The sequence below is a fragment of the Dioszegia hungarica genome (genome assembly GCF_025882075.1).
Source record: "Dioszegia hungarica strain PDD-24b-2 chromosome Unknown MKK02contig_16, whole genome shotgun sequence".
Lineage (NCBI taxonomy): Eukaryota > Fungi > Basidiomycota > Tremellomycetes > Tremellales > Bulleribasidiaceae > Dioszegia > Dioszegia hungarica.
In genome coordinates this window covers 1,449,417-1,466,017 of record NW_026515773.1, presented here as the reverse complement: position 1 = coordinate 1,466,017, position 16,601 = coordinate 1,449,417, and the positions used below count along the sequence as shown (strand labels likewise).

Below are 16,601 nucleotides of genomic sequence, written 5' to 3'. Positions count from 1 at the left end.
GTCCTTGTCAAGTGATCCACCGAAAGGGCAACCGAGCACCTGCCCGTGGAAACGTTGAGATTGAGACGTCTTACAATCCCAACCATCCAGATCAAGGAATGTCCCTTCCTGCTGCGCCTCTAGAAGCGACTCGAGTCCTCTCGAGTTGAGCTGTTTGCTGAGCTGCCAAGCACTAGCAGACTGCAGTGAACGACGCCGTCTCTTCCCTGCTTTGTCGTCAAGCCGTTGAGAGGAGATGTGTGCATGGTACTTATCAGATACCTTTCGCCTTGACGAAGAGATCGGCAGAGGCCGGTAGGCGGAGATCCCACTCGGAACGACTGAGCCAGTCCTGAGACCTGAGATACGCGCGGCGCGGGCAAGGCGCAGGAGTAGTCACAATATACAACATCTACATGTGCCCTATAGACCACTCTAGTCTATGCATGCAATCTATATGAGTCTATCACATAATGCTATCATTTTACACCCTGAAGTCTCTCTTACAAGCTGGAAAGGGACTCTCGAGAGCCGGCTATACGCAGTGTACTCCCAGTGAGAGCTTGAGCAGGTTGCGCTGAGTGGTGTTCTCGTCAAAGGCTGGCATCGTATGACTACTGCTGAGTGAGCCTGAGTGTGAGTGGCTCACAGAGACTGGCGAGGATGGAAATGTGGCGAATGAGTGTGGCGTTACGGCATGGCATGTGTGCCATGTCCGCAAGCCAAAGGAGGCTTCTAGTTATCGATCTTGTTAACGATCTTGTTAACGATCTTGTTGGCGATCTAGCTAGCGATCTAGCTCGAGTAGACGAGCGAGGGAGCTAGCGCTCGGAGCGGAATATATAAGGCAGCCAGATTCATAGAACTATTTCCCTCAAGGAAAGAGTTCTCTTCTATACTTGCCTTACATGCAATAGTAGAGAGTAACGCCAAGACCTATCACAAGCCAACAGAGACCAGCCCGCTCCGGGTTCCTTCCTGGTCCAGTCCCAGTCCCAAGCCCTCACCCTACTGCCACACTCAACTCCACATTCCTCATTCGCCACCCAGCCACGTGTCTACCCCTGTCGACCCTCAAGCCAGCACCACGAGTCCAGATACTCTAGTCCATTAGCTTAGCAGCCGTCCACCCCTCGCAGCTGCCCCTCTAGGTCTACTGCGGGTACGGTCGTTACATGTGGGGATGTACACTGCAGAAGATACGATGTACCTGTGATTGAGGTAAGGGAAGGTGTATGGTGTATCTGATCTATCTACACCAGGGCTCCCATGTGGTAGTCGAAACACGTCAGAGCCTGCTCACCCTTCGCTCTCCAGTCCCAATCTGAATCCCTTCAGCGCCACCCTTGCACGACCTCAAACGTCAAGACTGCTCCCAACGCGTATGAACGTGCCCAACCTTTGGACCTTGGCCCCCTTCCACGATCCTTTTGTGAGCCTATCTCGCTCCTCCTCCAGGCCCAGCGGGCCCTCGAATGCCCCAGGGTTGCTGCTGCTATAAGACCCCACGTCCCCACTGGGCGAAAAAAAGGTATATAAGGAGCGTCCTTTCCCCCTTGTCCCCCCGCTCATACATATCACATCCCTCCCGTCCTTTTCCTCTCCCATCACCACACATTCTCACACTCTACTACACACTCATAACCTCACACTCAGCCACGCTTGACCTACACCAACGGCCAAACTCATATTTGCACCAATACTCACAGGCAGATTGGCGACAATGGGCTCGAGCCAATACCTCCATCTCCGGGGCCCGGGGGTTGAACGAGGTGCCAAGGCTGTTGAGCACACTTCCAAGGCAAGCAGTCTGCAAGCTACCAACCACACGCACATGAACGTGGAGGAGGCGGACGGGTGGAGCGATGTTCCGAGTGACGACAGTGCGGAATCTCACAAGGATGGATCGGGTGCGAGCACAGATGAGTGAGTCCAATATTGAGATATGCGTTTCGTACTCCCACTTGACGACCTTCTCCTTCCTGACGCTCACAGATCCCAAGGTATCTGCAATTGGATCGGCAGCACGGTTCGAGACACCGCGGGCTGGATGTGGCGGGGCCCCGGGAAGACCGCCGTGGCGCTCACCACCCTGGCCGCAGTGACCGGGATGGCAACTGGCTTGATCGACCAGTCGGATCCTACTCGAGGCGTGCTCGGGCGTGACTTTCAGACTTGGATCGACGACATCAACGGTTCGACAGCCGCTGCGACCGAAGGCCTAGGTGCGATCGAAGGCGCGACTGAAGCTGCGACTGAGTCGGCAGCTGCGACTGCAGCACAATGGACCGGTACTCAGATCAGTCTGGGTAAGCTGCTCGGTACGATCGACCCTGTATCGCCCGAGAAGGCGGTATGGTTGGTGGAAGCGGCAGTGACAAAGTGCATCAAGACACCCCCCGACCTGAGAACCTTCTATCAGAAAGAGGTCTGTGATATGGCGGAGCCATTGGGCTACGATCCCTGGTGGGACTTCGTGGCGTATCCGCGGGTTGAAACCGAGTACACTGGGCCGTGATGTCCGACACAGCGTCTATGTCCTATGATCAATATGTACTTGTATTGTGACGGGGGTAGACCGGTCGGAAGCGAGTGTGTTCAGGAACGGTGACGGGCCGGTAGTGGCGGGTGTTGGGGGAGAGCGTGAGGGGAAAGGGGTCCAGCCGTCCAGGTTCAGCTTCCGGACGTCTCTAGCTACCGACTTATGAATACATGACTTCGCAAAGAATGTCTCAGAGTTTCCCGGAGACCACATACCTATCAAGCTTTACATTCTCAGGTCCAGGCCTTCTGCTTCCTCATTTCACATCTTATCAGTGTGTCAGCTGCACCAGCCAAGAACAGCAAGCTGATCGGCGAACGACACTACGATAGCAAATAACCCCAAATGCGGTGGATCATCTCGACCGAGCCACGGATGCAGTCGCCTTGGCGTCACTCTTTCAGTTGACTGCTCAATGCTCAGTCGATCAGCCCCGCATACGCGTGAACCGACTAAAGTCAGTAGTGTCAGACACGACTACCAAGCTCCGCAATAGGTCAGCCGTAGACCATCGGGTCTCCGGTATCGGGTATCGAAATCGACCGGTCATCCTCACTCCATTTTCATTCTCCGTCCCCCTTAGATATCTGTCCATCCTTCCTCTCAGATCCGCAGCCTTCTGACACTTCTATCTCTGACCTCGCCGTCCCCTTCTGCTCCTGCTCCGCCCCCTTACCCTCGCCTTGCACAATCTTGGGCCTCGCCGGCAAGTGCTCCCTCCACGTCCTCATCGCCCCCTCCATATCCTTCTCCAGCGCCCTCATCCTCGCCTCACTGGTCGGATGCGTCCTCAAGAACCCCACCATCTGCTCGATCGACTTGGAGCTCCGCCCCGACCGGACCGCATCCTCCTCTACACAGCTCATGAGCTCCCATAGATCCAGCGCCGCACGGGGATCGTAGCCCGCCGTGGCCATCAGCTCGAGACCTACGGCGTCGGCTTCTTCTTCGAGTTTGCGAGAGTAGGCGCGGGAGGCGACGACGTCGTTTAGGTAGTTGATGAACATCCCGGCTGAGTCGGTCACGCTGAGAGGTAAGCGCAAGGACTGACAGAGGAGAGAAGTGCTTACAATGGGAAGGATATGGTCAGAGCGAATGAGATGCCTCGTAGGACGTCGAAAGCAACCGCAGCGACATTGAGGAACTGTCACGTCAGCTCTGGAATACTTCCCTGGGAGAGTGCGCTCACTCCGAGATTCTCCACGCTGTGCCGTTCCATCACATGCGCAATCTCATGGCCCAGCACTGCCGCCAACATGGCATCATCGTCCGGCAGCGTATCCAGCAGGCCGGTGTACACGAAGACCTCCTTGCTAGGCAGGCAGAACGCATTGATAGACGGCTAAACAATCAGCTCGTCTCGATACCTGACTCTCCGCCAGACTTACCGAGTCCACCACATACAGCGTCCAGTCCGCCCCCTCCAGCATCTTCAGCGGATTACTGCTCTGCGGTCTGAACGGCATGAATGAGCTATGCGCAATCCCGCTCGGCGCATACCGCTCCGAGTGGTGATGATGCCCATAATGCCCCAGCGCATCCTCTCGCTCCGCCATGACCCGTGCCAGCTCTTGAGACCTCGGCGGCCACGATGCACCCGAGACGACGTGGTTGTTCTGCTCTTCGAGGGCGGTGATGAGCCGAGATGTGACTCTGGCGACGCGTTCTGAGCGGGGGTCGGTGGGTGGGAGGAGATGGGGACCGTCGTTCTTGAGTATGTCGGCGTGTCTTTCGGTCAGCTACTGTACTGTGACAGATTGAAATATGCGTAGCCCACTTTCTTCCTGACCAGGCCATCTCTTCGCCCTCTGTCATGAGTAGCAGCCTCCATCTGCCTGTTCTTGGGCTTTGATCCAGACCAAGCGCGAAGACGATGCAAAGGGCGAAGATCTGTCTGATTAGCTGTGCTCGGCTATCACAGGATGTATACGCACTGGAATCTGGATGAGCAGCCATGAAGTCCGTCTATACTTCTTCCATAGCCTATCCGTCAGCTGAGTCCCGCGCAGACAAATGCGGCGTGGCCAGCTCACTTGTACCGGAATACAAACGGCAGAAACAGCAGACTAGCTCTTGTTATACCCAGCAAACCGCTCTTTAGCGCTGGGAAGCTCGCAAAGAAGATATCTCGCCGAGGAGGGGAAGAGCGGAAGTCTCTCTTCCATACGGATGATGGGGGCCGGAGGAGGGTCGAGCGAGGCGGAAGCGGCACGAAGATGGGCGTTCGAAATGCCGCCCACTTGGGCAACGTGCCTAGATTCCGAGGTATGCCGGGCCTGGGAGCCAGTCTGGCGCACCCACTCCTGCTGGAGGAGGCTATCGCTGTGAGGAATGGCATGTCTAGGATGGACGCAAGAATGAAGGGATGCAGTACTACTTGGATCTGTTGACAAGCTTCGGGCAGCGGGCACTAGCGGGCTTCCGGGTACCTTACCCCGCGGGGTAAGCGGATCAAGCGGACCACGCTTTGCTCAGCACTGGCGCGCAGCAATGCCCCTCACCACGTACAGACGCTGTAAGGGACCAGTACAGACGGTAGATGACCCGGCCGTAGCCCACGCAAGCAGGGTACAACATCAAATACATCACTGCCCAAACCCCTCCCCGCCCACTGCACCGCGCACCTATCTCCTCTTCTTGCCCGCCGACGGGGCCTGCACGCTCCCCTTGTTCCCTACACTGAGCACCATATGCGCCTCCCCCGTCTTTTGCTGTCGTCGCGAAAAGGCATCCGTCATTCCCGTAGGTGTATCGGAAGCGAGCATCTGCTCTTGCTTGCGCTCCTCGGCGATCTTTTTGAGTCGCTTTTCAGTCTTCATCCGGCCTGATGTCTTGCCGCTATTATCGTTAGCTTGCCCCTAGGACACAACGAGAGGGGTACTTACTGGAACTTGTGAGAAAGAGACTTCCAGGCTTCCTTCGGCGTCATCGCTAAGATAGTCAGCTTGATCCCTGCCCATAGCCGGTAGGAAAAAGGTACGTACTCCGTCCAAATTCGTCGTGATACACGATATTGATATCCGGCTTGTAACTCTCATACGCCCTCCTGGCCTCCTCCGCCTCCTTCTTCTCCCTCATCTTGTTCTCCCACTCCTTTTGCGCCTGATCCACAGGCTTGTTCCTAGCCTGCAATCGCTCCACCTCGCGCTTTGCCATGCGTGCTCGATGATCCGCAATCCAGAGGTCGTACTTGACTTGCGCTTCCTCTCGCTCGGCGTCCTCCGTAGATCGTTTCTGGAGCGCGCCGGATTGACGAAGAAGGTTGAGGTAGCCGGACATACCGGATCCGACGACGGGAGCGGATGCTTCTTCGTCCTGATGATCAGCTAGCCCTCTGGCGGTGTATAGCAAGGAGTAGCTCACCTCTTCTGGCTTCAGTTCCGACATCTCCTGCATCTGCGCGTCGATCTTCATCCTGTACTCGGCCAGACTCATCCCCTCACGAGCTGCCATCTCCGCAAGACCCTCATCCTCGTCCTCGCTCATTACCTCATCTTCGTCGCCTAGCTCTCCGTCCTCCGGGCGCTCGATCTTGACCTTGATGATGGTCGGCTCGGCGGCAGCAGGTGCGAAAGAGGATGAGGCGTCGGCGGTGGGCTGCGCAGAAGATGCCCGTTCCCGCTTGACGGGGCGGGAGAGCGAGTCGAGGGTGACGTTCCGGACAAACTCGGAAGTGTCATCGAATGTGATACGGCCGTCCTCGTCGCCGTTCTCCTGGGGTGCGGCGGTCTCCTCGTCTTGTCTGCTAGAAGCGACTGTACCCATCAGCTTATATCCCGCTAAACGAAACGATCTAGACTCACTCCTGGCAGCCATATCCTCCGCCTTGACCTTTGGCTTTCTCCTCGCCGTTTCCCTTCTACTCCTCGCCAGCGCCGCCTGGAGATCATCATCATCCACCAGATTCTGCGGCCCATCCTCCATCTTCCTCTTGCCCAACCTCGGCTCTGAATCCACCTCCATCCCGTCATCCTCCTCATCCACCTCCGTTTTCCTCGTAGACCGCTTCGCCTTCTTCTTCTTGGGCTTCTTGAACCCTGCCTCGCCCTCTTTCGCATAGTCCCCCACCTCAAAGTCCTTGGCATAGTCCAAGTTGAGCTTGACCTTGGTCATCGGCGCCGACCCAATCATCTCGGTATCCTCCTCCACCTTCTCCTCCTGCTTTGGCGGGGCGCCCAGCCTGAAGCCTTCCGACCTGACTTTGCCGGTGGCAAACGAGTCGTCGTACTTGCCGAGGATGTCGGCTTTTTGACCGATACGACCCTCGTCGAATTCCTCGTCGTCGTACCCGGTGTAGGCGGCCTGAGCCTTGCGTTTCCGCTCCTTGGCAGCTTTGAGCACCTCGTCTTCGATAAGGTTAACGTTCTGCAGCTCATCCTCATCACCGGCGAGGACTCGAGAGTCTTTGAGCGTAAGGATGACCTCTTCTCCAGTCTCGAAATCGTCCGCGGCGTGGTTGACTTTGAGTCCAGCTACGTCCCCTATGGTTATCAGCTGACGGCCTCTGTGCTGTAAGATACCCCTTAACTCACGCTCTCCATACTCTGCCGCATCCTGCTCTTCCATGTCCTTCGCCCGTCTCTGCGCCATATCCCGCTCATTATCCTTCGCCCTCTTCTTTTGCTTCTTCAACCACGCCTTGGCGCTGAGCGCATCGTCCGCATTGGTCGAACCGAGAGTCGTGCCCTTGAGCTTCGAGTTAAGCGCCGATCTGTTCCGAGCTCTAAGATATCAGACCAGTCCTAGGCATACCGAGCGGCCTAAGAGGATAAATTGGCCGCTCGCAAAGAAAGTGGGAATGACACTTACTTGTCGATCTTCTCCTTCAACTCCCGCTCCTTCTTCTCCGCCGCCATCTCTACCCGCCGCTGGGCATAGTTCTCCTCGGCAAGCAGGTCGGTATCGACAGGTACATCCTCGCCTTCCGCAGCAGCCTCACCAATGGGCTTGAGGCCGAGAGAGACTCGGACACGGTTGGTCTCTTCGAGAGTCAGGGAGTCCGAGTTGACCGGGATATCGGACGACATTTTGGCGAGCGTATGTCTCTGCTGGGTCAAGCGCTGAAGAGCCGTCTATATGAGGTAGATATAGAGGTAGAAGAGAGAATCGCAATGGCAGGGTGGCTGATGTTGGGTGGCGAGACCAGGGGAACGTCGGCGGCGATCGCCGCCAGTCTTCTCGACGACGAACAGCAACAAAGTGGTAGCGAGCTCGCGTCTATAGCTTTTATACATCTTCTCACCCGTCACACGCCTCACCAGCAGCACCCCTGGACAAAGAGCGTCGCAGATCTCAAGTACGGTCAATCATCCAGAACCCCATACCGAAAATGGCACCGAGAAAGAATGACCTTCGAGCTTGCCTCATCTGCTCCATCCTCCAAGATATCAGCGAGTTCAATGACGATGGTTGTCCGAATTGTGAGGACGTTGTCGAGGTATGTCTCGTCCTGTTGCCTCTTTTGCCTTTGTATCATTGACAAATGTCGTAAAGTGCGGCTCAGTCGGCTGGCCATGGAGATCTCAGCTCGGAGACATGGGAGCTAGGCTGATCCCTCATAGATGAAAGGCAGTCTCGAGCGAGTCATAGAATGCACCAGTGTCATGTGGGACGGGATGATCTGTGTGATTGAGCCGCAAGAGAGCTGGGTAGCGAGATGGCAGAGAATAGGCAGGTCCAATCGCATTCATTTCATGCGCATGAAGCTCCGAGCTGACTGTTGCAGATAAGCGAAGCCGAGGGCTGTATGCTGTACGAGTGACGGGAGTCCCACCACAAGACGTCATAGATGCTATTAGCTCGAAGGGAGGGGTGTACAGGTCACGGGACGCGGTGGAAGACTGAGCACTGGATAGGGGGCGACAGAGGGGACGAGGCAGAAAGGGCATACTCGTAGATAACATTGTTGTATCCTATACATTCGCATAGTTGGCAGATTGGCAGGTGAGCAGCATCACATGTACATGCTCGATACCTCTTCCTTGCCCAGCCCCGCGGCCCCGCCCCGCCCTCCTGACCTGCGCCCACCGCCCATGCCGGGTGCAGAGAAGGGCTCATCATCCGCTTCGTCCCATCTCGCCTCTGACGACTTCTGCTTCGCCGTCAAGAGATTGGCAAGGGCAGGTGCTGCGGAGTCGAAGGCTGATGAGAGGCTAGTAGAGTCGATGCCTGAGAGTGGAAGAGGGAGGAGGATGGTAGAGAGTGATGCGGAGTCAAGGGCCGAAGCGGGATGCGCGGCCTGGACGAGTCAGCTTGGGCTCGGACGAGTACTTGGCATCCACCGTCGTTCCAGATAGGAGTATCACAGCCCTATTTATCGATAAGTCTTGCTGACTTACTGTTGAGACGAAAGCACCGGGCAGACCGGTCAAATAGTTGGGCGAATCCCAAGAAGCAATCCCAGCAGACTTCGAGCTCGAAGGTGATGCAGCAAAGTGGCGGACGGGCGGCTGCGACGAAGACCGACTATCGCGCTCGGGATCTGGTATATACATCGATGGTACATAGGCAGAAACGACAGTCCTGCGGGATCAGCTTGATTCTCAGTCGTCTATTCATCGCCTTCTGCTAAATCCGACCAATGTTAGGGATGCACGTACCATCTTTCCGCCTTGACCTCTGCGGTCACCTTCTCCACTATCCTCCAAGCCTCATCTCCCTCCGCCTCTTCTAGGACCATCAACAGCGTCCCCTTCATCACCCAGCCCCGTCCAACCTCTTCCCCACCCAGTGTCAGCACGACAGCTGCCTTCTCGCTCCCTTTCCCGCCTGATCTCCGCCTGAGATATCGGCCAGACTGGCCAACACCGATCACGACCTCCTTCAATCCCTTTTGCGCCTCTGCGCCCTCCCAATTTATCCTGACCTCTGGACTGGACTTTGAGCGTGCTCCCCGGCGGGAAGAGGAGGCTGCATATTCGCCTTGTCCCTCCTCGTCGGAGGAGTCCGATTCGAGGAGGTACCGGGGTGGAGGCGCCGAGATGACTGCTGTGGGGTCGTTCATGATGTTCCCAGTTGATGACAATTCTAGGAGAGGCAAGCATCAACTGCAAAAGTCGGACCGCAGGCTCGCCGCGCGTTGCGAGAGAGCCAGCTACATTCCTCGCGCCACGTGGATGCCAGTGCTTGCGGCCGCTGACGTAACGTGTTTCAGATGTCTTTGATTAGCTCGGATTTCCAACAGTAGGATAAATGCAAATTGTTACTACAGATGTCTCTCATTCCTCAGCGATAACTCCTCGGCTTGCAGCACAGCAAACTTCTAGCTCACTCGCGATATAGAGCGCTATGAAGAGATATATGTGCATGACTCCCATTGCGATGCTCTCCGACCAATCCCCGCGAAAATCGACAGCATGCATCGCAGAGACAGATCAGACTTGACACGCTTGATAGTCGATTCTATACGTACAATCCCCTCAGGTCATCACGTGAGACCTCCCGAAGCTCATCGCAATCCGCATCATCCTTGGAGCGGGTGAGAGTGCCTCCACCTTCCGGAGCCCCCTCCGGAACGTACTCGATCCTTCCTCCCGGGCCCCCCAAGAGCACCACCAGTCCTTTGAACAGCTTCCGTTCCTCAGGCGTGAGTATGCGATCGGGGACGCTCTCGTCTGCGCGGTCCCTGATGGATCTCTGGATGCTGCCGTCGTCTTGAGTAAGGTTTGAGTCCACCGTCTCCCACTTCCCCGCTCGGAGTTGCGTCTTCGGGTCAGTCTTGCTCGTCTGCACAGGCCGCAGCACGAAGATATCCAACTGCGCGCCTCCCTTGGTCGTGACGACCAGGGCGTTCTCGCACGAGAAGAAGTCATCCTGGTCCACATCGTCGACTTCCGTCTCCTTCAGGAATACGGAGTCGGTCATGGGGCGGACGGCCAGTACGTCCGAATGGTGCTCGGCGAAGGCCGTAGCATGCGCCATCGCAGTGGAATTCGTGGACGCCATGGTGTGGGTTGTTTGGTTGGAAGGTCAGTGATCAAGTCTGAAAGTGATTGATCAGATGAAAACCCTGAGTGTTTGTTGAATATCGATGCGTTTAGGGGAAAGTGGCGATAGAAGAAATGTGGATCGGCAGACCCACATCGCTCGCCTTATGACCCGATGGGCTCTCACCGTATCGCTCGCTGAATAGGGACAAGACGTCAAAGGAAGGACCTATCATGCACGTTTGACGCTGCACAGCATTCACAGTAGAGCGGATATCCATTGTTCAAAGCTGTGTTGAGGTCGGGTCTGTCGGCCGAAAGCGGTCGCTGCCGCCTGATCATGAGTAAATCAGTACCCGCCCTCGCCACTAGCAAGAATATACTGTGCGCCTGTCGAGACTAAGAGATGAGCGAGCTCGACAGCCGGGTGCCAGAAGTCAAAGGTGATCAGTCCGTCCAAATGTATCATTGGCGCCTGGCCAGCCCACTTGCGCCCCAAAATCCATCGTACCCCGCTACAACGCCCCCAACGGCAGCCCATGCGGGTCCTTCACCACCCTCACATTCTTAACCCACGTAAACCCCTCAATCGCCCCTTGTCCATTGAAGCGCCCCCACCCACTCTCCCGCACACCCCCAAACGGCAACGTCGCCTCATCATGTACCGTCATCCCATTCACATGTACCGCGCCACAATCGACATGTTTCGCTAATGCCACCGCTGATGCAGTATCGCCAAAGATGGACGCGGAGAGGCCGGTATGTACCGAGTTGAGCTTTTCGAGGAGGTCTGTCTGGGAAGAGTAGGAGGTGAGGGTGAGGGTGGGGGAGAAGGTCTCGGTCGACCAGATGGAGGAGACCGGAGGGGGATTGGAGATGATTGATGGGGTGGCGGCGTGTGCGGTAGAGGGTGAGGGAGTGATCCGCTTGGCGCCCTGGAGGATCAGCGGCCATATCTGAGAGGTCTGCGCTTCGAGCAGAATCAAGCAGCGACATACCTGATCGATCGCCTCTTGCACCAAACCCTCGACCTCCCTGATCGAGTCCGCTCTGACGACGTCAAAAGATTTGTCCTTGACTTCGCCCCACTGCGAGAGCAGCTCAGCCTCCAGCGCCGGCATGATCGACTCCTGTACCAGTACGCGCTCTGTCGACATGCACACTTGCCCCGAGTTGAAGAGTGCGCCAAAGAGGATCTGAACAGTCAGCTGCACTCCGAAGGGACCCTCAAGCGAAGACTGGACGGACATTATTGGCTGCGACTTTGAGGTCTGCGGATTCCAGAACGATAGCAGCCGATTTACCCCCTAGCTCCATGATGGAGGGTCTGGCATGAGCTACATCAGACCTCTCTCAAACAGCAAGTAGGCTCACTTGAGGTGTTTGCCACACTGAGCAGCCAGTATTCGTCCGAGATTGGTCGATCCCGTGAAATTGACCATCTGCTCATCAGCCTCTCTTGACGCAAGTCCTCAGTAAAGCGGTAGACCTACCCGGACATCAGGATGAGCAATCATCTGCTCCACCCGCTCAGCAACGTGCTCGTCCGAGTAATGCAGTATTTGCAGTGCACCAGCCGGGAGACCGGCATCCGCAAAGAGGGGGTGTAGGAGGGCGTGGATTTGGGGGATATACCGCGAGGCTTCGTGTCAGATGGGGCCCAGCTGGTCGAAAGATGCGATGTTGACGTACTCTTGAAGATGACTGTGTTGCCACAAGCCAAAGGGTCGACTATCACATCAGCAGAAGCTCCGCGCCCAATAGTGAAAGTGACCGTAAAGCCCACAGAGACGGGGACGCACCGATTGATCGCATAGCCAGTGTCATGGGGAAGTTGAAGGCTGGAATACTAAGGACAGGCCCAAAGGGCTCGCGGGTGGTGCTGACTTCGCTGCCGTCTATTGTGGGCGGTATAGATCCCTGACGTTCAGCTATGTCTGCAATTCCACGGCCAAGCCAAGCCAAGCGACACCGCAGCTCACCTTGATTGAGATCGCACTGCAGTATCAGCCCAATCCCTTTCCAGCAGCTTGTACGGCGAGTGCAGCTCACGTCTGAGCCGCTCCGTCCACCAGTCCCAGCACAGACTTCCTATCCTGTCCGATCGCAATCTCCGACATGCTCACGTCTGCCAGTAAGGCAGATCTGTAGGTATCGAAGCGCTCCTGTAGGAGACTGAGGACCTGGACCAGATCAGCATTCTACACCCGTTCCAATGACTTGAAGGTCTATCTCGCCTTGAGAAGGATCTTTCTCCGCTCGTACGGCTGCGTATCGCGCCACACCCCGAAGGCCTCTTTACTTGACCGGATCGCATTGTACCTGGAGCTCAGCAAGAGCACAGGCCCGGCCCCTTGTCGATGTCTATGCCGACTCACGTCTCCTCTTCTCCAGCTACGACAACCTCGCAACTCTTCTCGCCCGTCTTGGCATGACAGTTTGTGACCGTCCCCACTGAAGAGCTCTCGACGGCCCTGCCACCGATGTATAACGGGACACGAGGGAGAGCTGCTCGAGTAGCAGAGGAGGAGAGATGGCGCCTGCACTTGGACACGCTGGCGTTGAGGTGCCGCGACGGTCGACCGAGATATCTGGGGATCATGGCTGTGATGGGAATGATGTTGTCCGAACAGCTGGAGTAGCTCGACAGCTTTCGTTATCGATATGCACAGGGTAGATGTCTACGATGCAAGCTCAGAGGAGAGATCCTGGCTGTTACTGGAAATCTCGTCGCTTCGGCCGCAGCCGGGCCGGCGGCACTTTACCTCAGGCCTCACTGCTGGCGCTGAGACAGCAAGATCGCTCTGTTCTCTGGGCGCTTCGATCAAGACAAAACGTTACCATCATACATAGTACTACAAGACGTCTGACCAACACAGGGACTGTGAGACCACCGAGCGAGAATTTGGTTGGTTGGGATCGGAAAAAGCGTCGATCCGCGAGGTAGGGGTGGGGTTGGGGATGGAGTGGGGCCGGCCATGATCGCGGGGATGCCATGACATGTGGGACCGGGGTGGACGCCGTATCGAAGGGAAATGGATGGTGATGTCCCGAGGGGATTGTGAGGGTGAAGCCGAGTTGTGGTGGACGTGGCCGCGAGGGATGACTGTTGATACAAATGACGAGTGTGGTGGTAAAGATATTATACAAATTGCGCCTGTTCCCCCACTCTCTACCTCCGCCTGCCCTACTGATACGCCTCAGCAGGAATCGTCCCCTTGATCTCCCCATAGTTCCGAAGGGCCACCTCATAGTCCCATCCGTTCTGCACCATGCACATGGTCGCAAAGTTGACATTCATCCCCGTCGCTTGCCGGAGCCGGGCGACGAGAGCGTTTTGGTCGGGTTCCGACGCGGACGCAGTGGGGACGGCACCGACACCGGCAAGGGGAGGAAGGACCGCGGTGGGGCCAGTACTCTGGTCGATAGCGACGGGTTGCGGAGGGATGATGAGTGCGCCGTGCTTGGCGACAGAGCGGTTGTCGTCGAATGCCTCGGACGACATGTATTGATGTACGACCAGGGTATCCGAGAGGATTTGAGCTGGCCAGCCGGCTTGATTTGCGCTATAAAGTCAGCTCAGGTTCTACGCGGATCTCAAAGACGAGACTTACGTCGTCCCCTGGATAGCATCGGCCAAAATGAAGGTGCGGGAGAAAGATCGGTAACAACCCGAAGGCACTGCTTATCAGCTTTGATCAGACACTGAGGCGATACCCAAAACTCGCTCTCTTGGAACTGCCCCTGAATCATAGCACACAGCTTCGTCGATGATCCCTCTCCATCCAGAACCCATGTGTCGACACACCACTTGGTCGGATCCTCGAGTGGATGCTTGGTCGCCGGGACTTTGGCCCACCAAGCCCGAAGCTCGTCGTTGTCCATCGGACTCTTCAACGAGTGGAGCCGCGCCAAGGCCGAGGAGACTCGGAAGAGGTTCCGGCCGGGGAGGTCCGTCCAGGGTGCGAAGGCGGCGGTGGGCGGGCGGGATGACTTGGTCTCTGCGACTTTGTTGGCGAGGAAGGACCGGGATTGGAGGGTGTTGCAACTGGCCGAAAGGGTTGCGTTTGGCGCGTACGCCGAGATGAGTTCTTGTCGGTTCGAGTCGAAGAGGGGGAAGAACCTGCATGATCAGTCTGGCTCAGGGGGAGCGGGATGAGGGTAACGCACTTGGCGCAGAAAGCCATAACGAACGACTGAGCCAACTCATTCTCTACAAATCCGCCTTGGACATCGACGGGGAAGGAAAGGGGTATGGCTTGGAGCTCCCGCTTTTTATCGTCCGCGAGGACTACCTTGGGTTTACGCTCGATGGGGAAGACGATCCGGTTGAGGTTTACCCCATCCAGGATGAGAAGACCAGGAAAGCGGCGGAGAATTTCGCTGCAAATTAAGCCCGGCCACTATGTCAAACATCGGAAGACTTACTGTTGGTACTTCTCCTCATCATTCTCCTGACCCAGCAAATTCTCACGGAAGGTACACCCGTTGAGTTTGAGCTCGACAAGTGACTTCAAGCTGCCCGCTCCTGCCGTCGCATTCCCCTTCTTCTCCCCGCGCGCGAGGAGAACATCGAGCTCGTTGATATTCTTGACGGGATTGTTGCTCAAATCGAGAGCCCGAAGATGGGGGAGGGAATGGGCGAGCTTGTCGAGCTGACCGAAATCGCGAAGCTCATTGTCCGCGAGGGAAAGAGTGTGGATGACGGCTCCAAAGTGCTGAAGTATGAGCGGTTGCGCGACTTCCGCTCCAAACAAGAGATCTTACCTTCTGCACTTCAATGTCAATGAGCTTCCAGAAGACTGCTCCGACAATTGGAGACGCATCGCGGTGGCCGGGGGCGATGATATCTTCCTGCTTGAGGTAGGCATCAAGGGGGAGTTTCTGCGCTGTCAGCTCTGATCATGTATAGCAAGAAATGCGTCAAACTTGCCGACATGTCCATTGCGCCAGGCGCAATCACACGCGCTCTCAGCCACTCTTTCGTTCCCTCATTGCGGAGCTTGTTGCTGAGGTTCGCCCTTTGAGTTTTGTGGGCGGTCTCATCTTCGGCTGCGCTGCGTCCACGGAGGAGAGGCGGGGTGCTCTCTTGGGCTCGGCGGGTGCTGTTGTTTGATCGTGCACCGCCTCGGCTGAGGCGAGACGCCAGACTGCCGCCCGAGTTGGATGGACCTGCAGATTGTCCGTGATCTCGGTCGGCACCCGCTCGAGGGGGGCGGTTGTACGGCGCATCGTTACGCACGCGTGGTGTGGGCCGCGACGACTGTCGATGCGAATGATGATGTGGATGATAGGTGGGATAGAGGGAGAGGTTTGGTCGAGTGGGGACGGGGTGAAGTCGCGGTTGAGCGGGTGGCGAGCGAATGGGAATAGCGCGAAACCGAGTTGGTGCAAAGGGTGGGAGGTCGGGAAAAATAGGTGTAAGCGTACGATCTATATCCATATTGAGTCGAGCGGTGAGGATTGAAGGTGAAGTGGATGGACGAAGAGGCGAGGGATATACGGTCGACCTCGAGAGGCTGAAAGGAGGGACATAGAAGGGATGTCGACCTCCGTCCGACCGCCGCGCCCCGTTCCGACAGGTATGGATGGCGGACGTAGGAGCTCATACTAGCATTAAACCTACCTGATCAAGAGGTCCTGAAGCCCGTCCTCTGCCCCGTCCACCTATGGTTCTTGCTGGACGGCCAGCTCCCCCTTCCACCTCCATACCAGTCTCCCGGCTGATACCGGCTGACCGAAGGGCATTGGTCAGACCGCGAGTGGAGGGAGCCCCAGTGGCGGCTCCACGGATAGAGAATGATGAGCCACTGGGAGCGGCAAGAGCTTGCTGGAAGGCAGACATGGTGAATGCGAGGGGTGCGGGCGAAGAGGTCGGAGAGGGGGGTTTGGGGAAAGAGTAGCCGGCTCGTGATCCCGCCTGGCTGAGTACGCGAAGCCAGCACTTGGTGGTCGGTCGCAGGTTCTGGTGTGCTGGGTATAGGTACTGGCTAGAAGGGAGGTCGTTATAGTAGGTAGAATGACAATGAGAGAAGGGCAATCAGAAGCGGAGGCTGGCTATAGATGGGTGGCGGAGTCATGTTAGAGTAAGCTCTCGCGCCTATTAGACCGGAAATTCAACCCGGATTCTGAAATTAGGCGACCGGAATCCGTAG

At 56.7% G+C, this 16,601-nt stretch overlaps 8 protein-coding genes across 8 annotated transcripts; 2 read left to right on the top strand and 6 right to left on the bottom strand.

Moving 5' to 3' along the window:
* Nucleotides 1-1,702: 1,702 nt before the first annotated feature.
* On the top strand, nt 1,703-2,497 carry MKK02DRAFT_28719 (uncharacterized protein; the record flags this gene model as incomplete). Its single annotated transcript, XM_053087634.1, has 2 exons — nt 1,703-1,905; nt 1,975-2,497. 2 exons carry the CDS (start codon nt 1,703-1,705, stop codon nt 2,495-2,497), a joined length of 726 nt encoding a protein of 241 aa, XP_052943767.1.
* Nucleotides 2,498-3,084: 587 nt separating this feature from the next.
* On the bottom strand, nt 3,085-4,859 carry MKK02DRAFT_38661 (peptidase family M48-domain-containing protein; the record flags this gene model as incomplete). The annotated part of the gene is made up of 7 exons (XM_053090210.1): nt 3,085-3,547; nt 3,592-3,665; nt 3,711-3,863; nt 3,910-4,249; nt 4,299-4,411; nt 4,456-4,504; nt 4,555-4,859. The coding sequence occupies 7 exons, from the start codon at nt 4,857-4,859 to the stop codon at nt 3,085-3,087; spliced, it is 1,497 nt and encodes a 498-aa protein (XP_052943766.1).
* Nucleotides 4,860-5,145: 286 nt separating this feature from the next.
* Nucleotides 5,146-7,548, bottom strand: MKK02DRAFT_17726 (SART-1 protein; the record flags this gene model as incomplete). The annotated part of the gene is made up of 7 exons (XM_053085829.1): nt 5,146-5,359; nt 5,407-5,452; nt 5,506-5,836; nt 5,885-6,276; nt 6,325-7,002; nt 7,054-7,244; nt 7,331-7,548. 7 exons carry the CDS (start codon nt 7,546-7,548, stop codon nt 5,146-5,148), a joined length of 2,070 nt encoding a protein of 689 aa, XP_052943765.1.
* A 302-nt stretch (nt 7,549-7,850) lies between these two features.
* MKK02DRAFT_17511 (transcription initiation protein spt4) lies at nt 7,851-8,365 on the top strand (the record flags this gene model as incomplete). The annotated part of the gene is made up of 3 exons (XM_053085801.1): nt 7,851-7,958; nt 8,083-8,195; nt 8,257-8,365. 3 exons carry the CDS (start codon nt 7,851-7,853, stop codon nt 8,363-8,365), a joined length of 330 nt encoding a protein of 109 aa, XP_052943764.1.
* Nucleotides 8,366-8,474: 109 nt separating this feature from the next.
* Nucleotides 8,475-9,524, bottom strand: MKK02DRAFT_38659 (uncharacterized protein; the record flags this gene model as incomplete). Its single annotated transcript, XM_053090209.1, has 3 exons — nt 8,475-8,759; nt 8,860-9,043; nt 9,121-9,524. The coding sequence occupies 3 exons, from the start codon at nt 9,522-9,524 to the stop codon at nt 8,475-8,477; spliced, it is 873 nt and encodes a 290-aa protein (XP_052943763.1).
* Nucleotides 9,525-10,961: 1,437 nt separating this feature from the next.
* Nucleotides 10,962-12,566, bottom strand: MKK02DRAFT_38657 (aldehyde dehydrogenase domain-containing protein; the record flags this gene model as incomplete). Its single annotated transcript, XM_053090208.1, has 9 exons — nt 10,962-11,381; nt 11,445-11,642; nt 11,695-11,773; nt 11,821-11,888; nt 11,940-12,088; nt 12,139-12,177; nt 12,249-12,366; nt 12,429-12,444; nt 12,499-12,566. The coding sequence occupies 9 exons, from the start codon at nt 12,564-12,566 to the stop codon at nt 10,962-10,964; spliced, it is 1,155 nt and encodes a 384-aa protein (XP_052943762.1).
* A 108-nt stretch (nt 12,567-12,674) lies between these two features.
* MKK02DRAFT_38656 (uncharacterized protein) lies at nt 12,675-13,048 on the bottom strand (the record flags this gene model as incomplete). The annotated part of the gene is made up of 2 exons (XM_053090207.1): nt 12,675-12,768; nt 12,825-13,048. 2 exons carry the CDS (start codon nt 13,046-13,048, stop codon nt 12,675-12,677), a joined length of 318 nt encoding a protein of 105 aa, XP_052943761.1.
* Nucleotides 13,049-13,633: 585 nt separating this feature from the next.
* On the bottom strand, nt 13,634-16,291 carry MKK02DRAFT_34670 (uncharacterized protein; the record flags this gene model as incomplete). Its single annotated transcript, XM_053088991.1, has 8 exons — nt 13,634-14,012; nt 14,061-14,127; nt 14,175-14,569; nt 14,617-14,829; nt 14,875-15,164; nt 15,214-15,330; nt 15,380-15,709; nt 16,073-16,291. 8 exons carry the CDS (start codon nt 16,289-16,291, stop codon nt 13,634-13,636), a joined length of 2,010 nt encoding a protein of 669 aa, XP_052943760.1.
* Nucleotides 16,292-16,601: the final 310 nt, after the last annotated feature.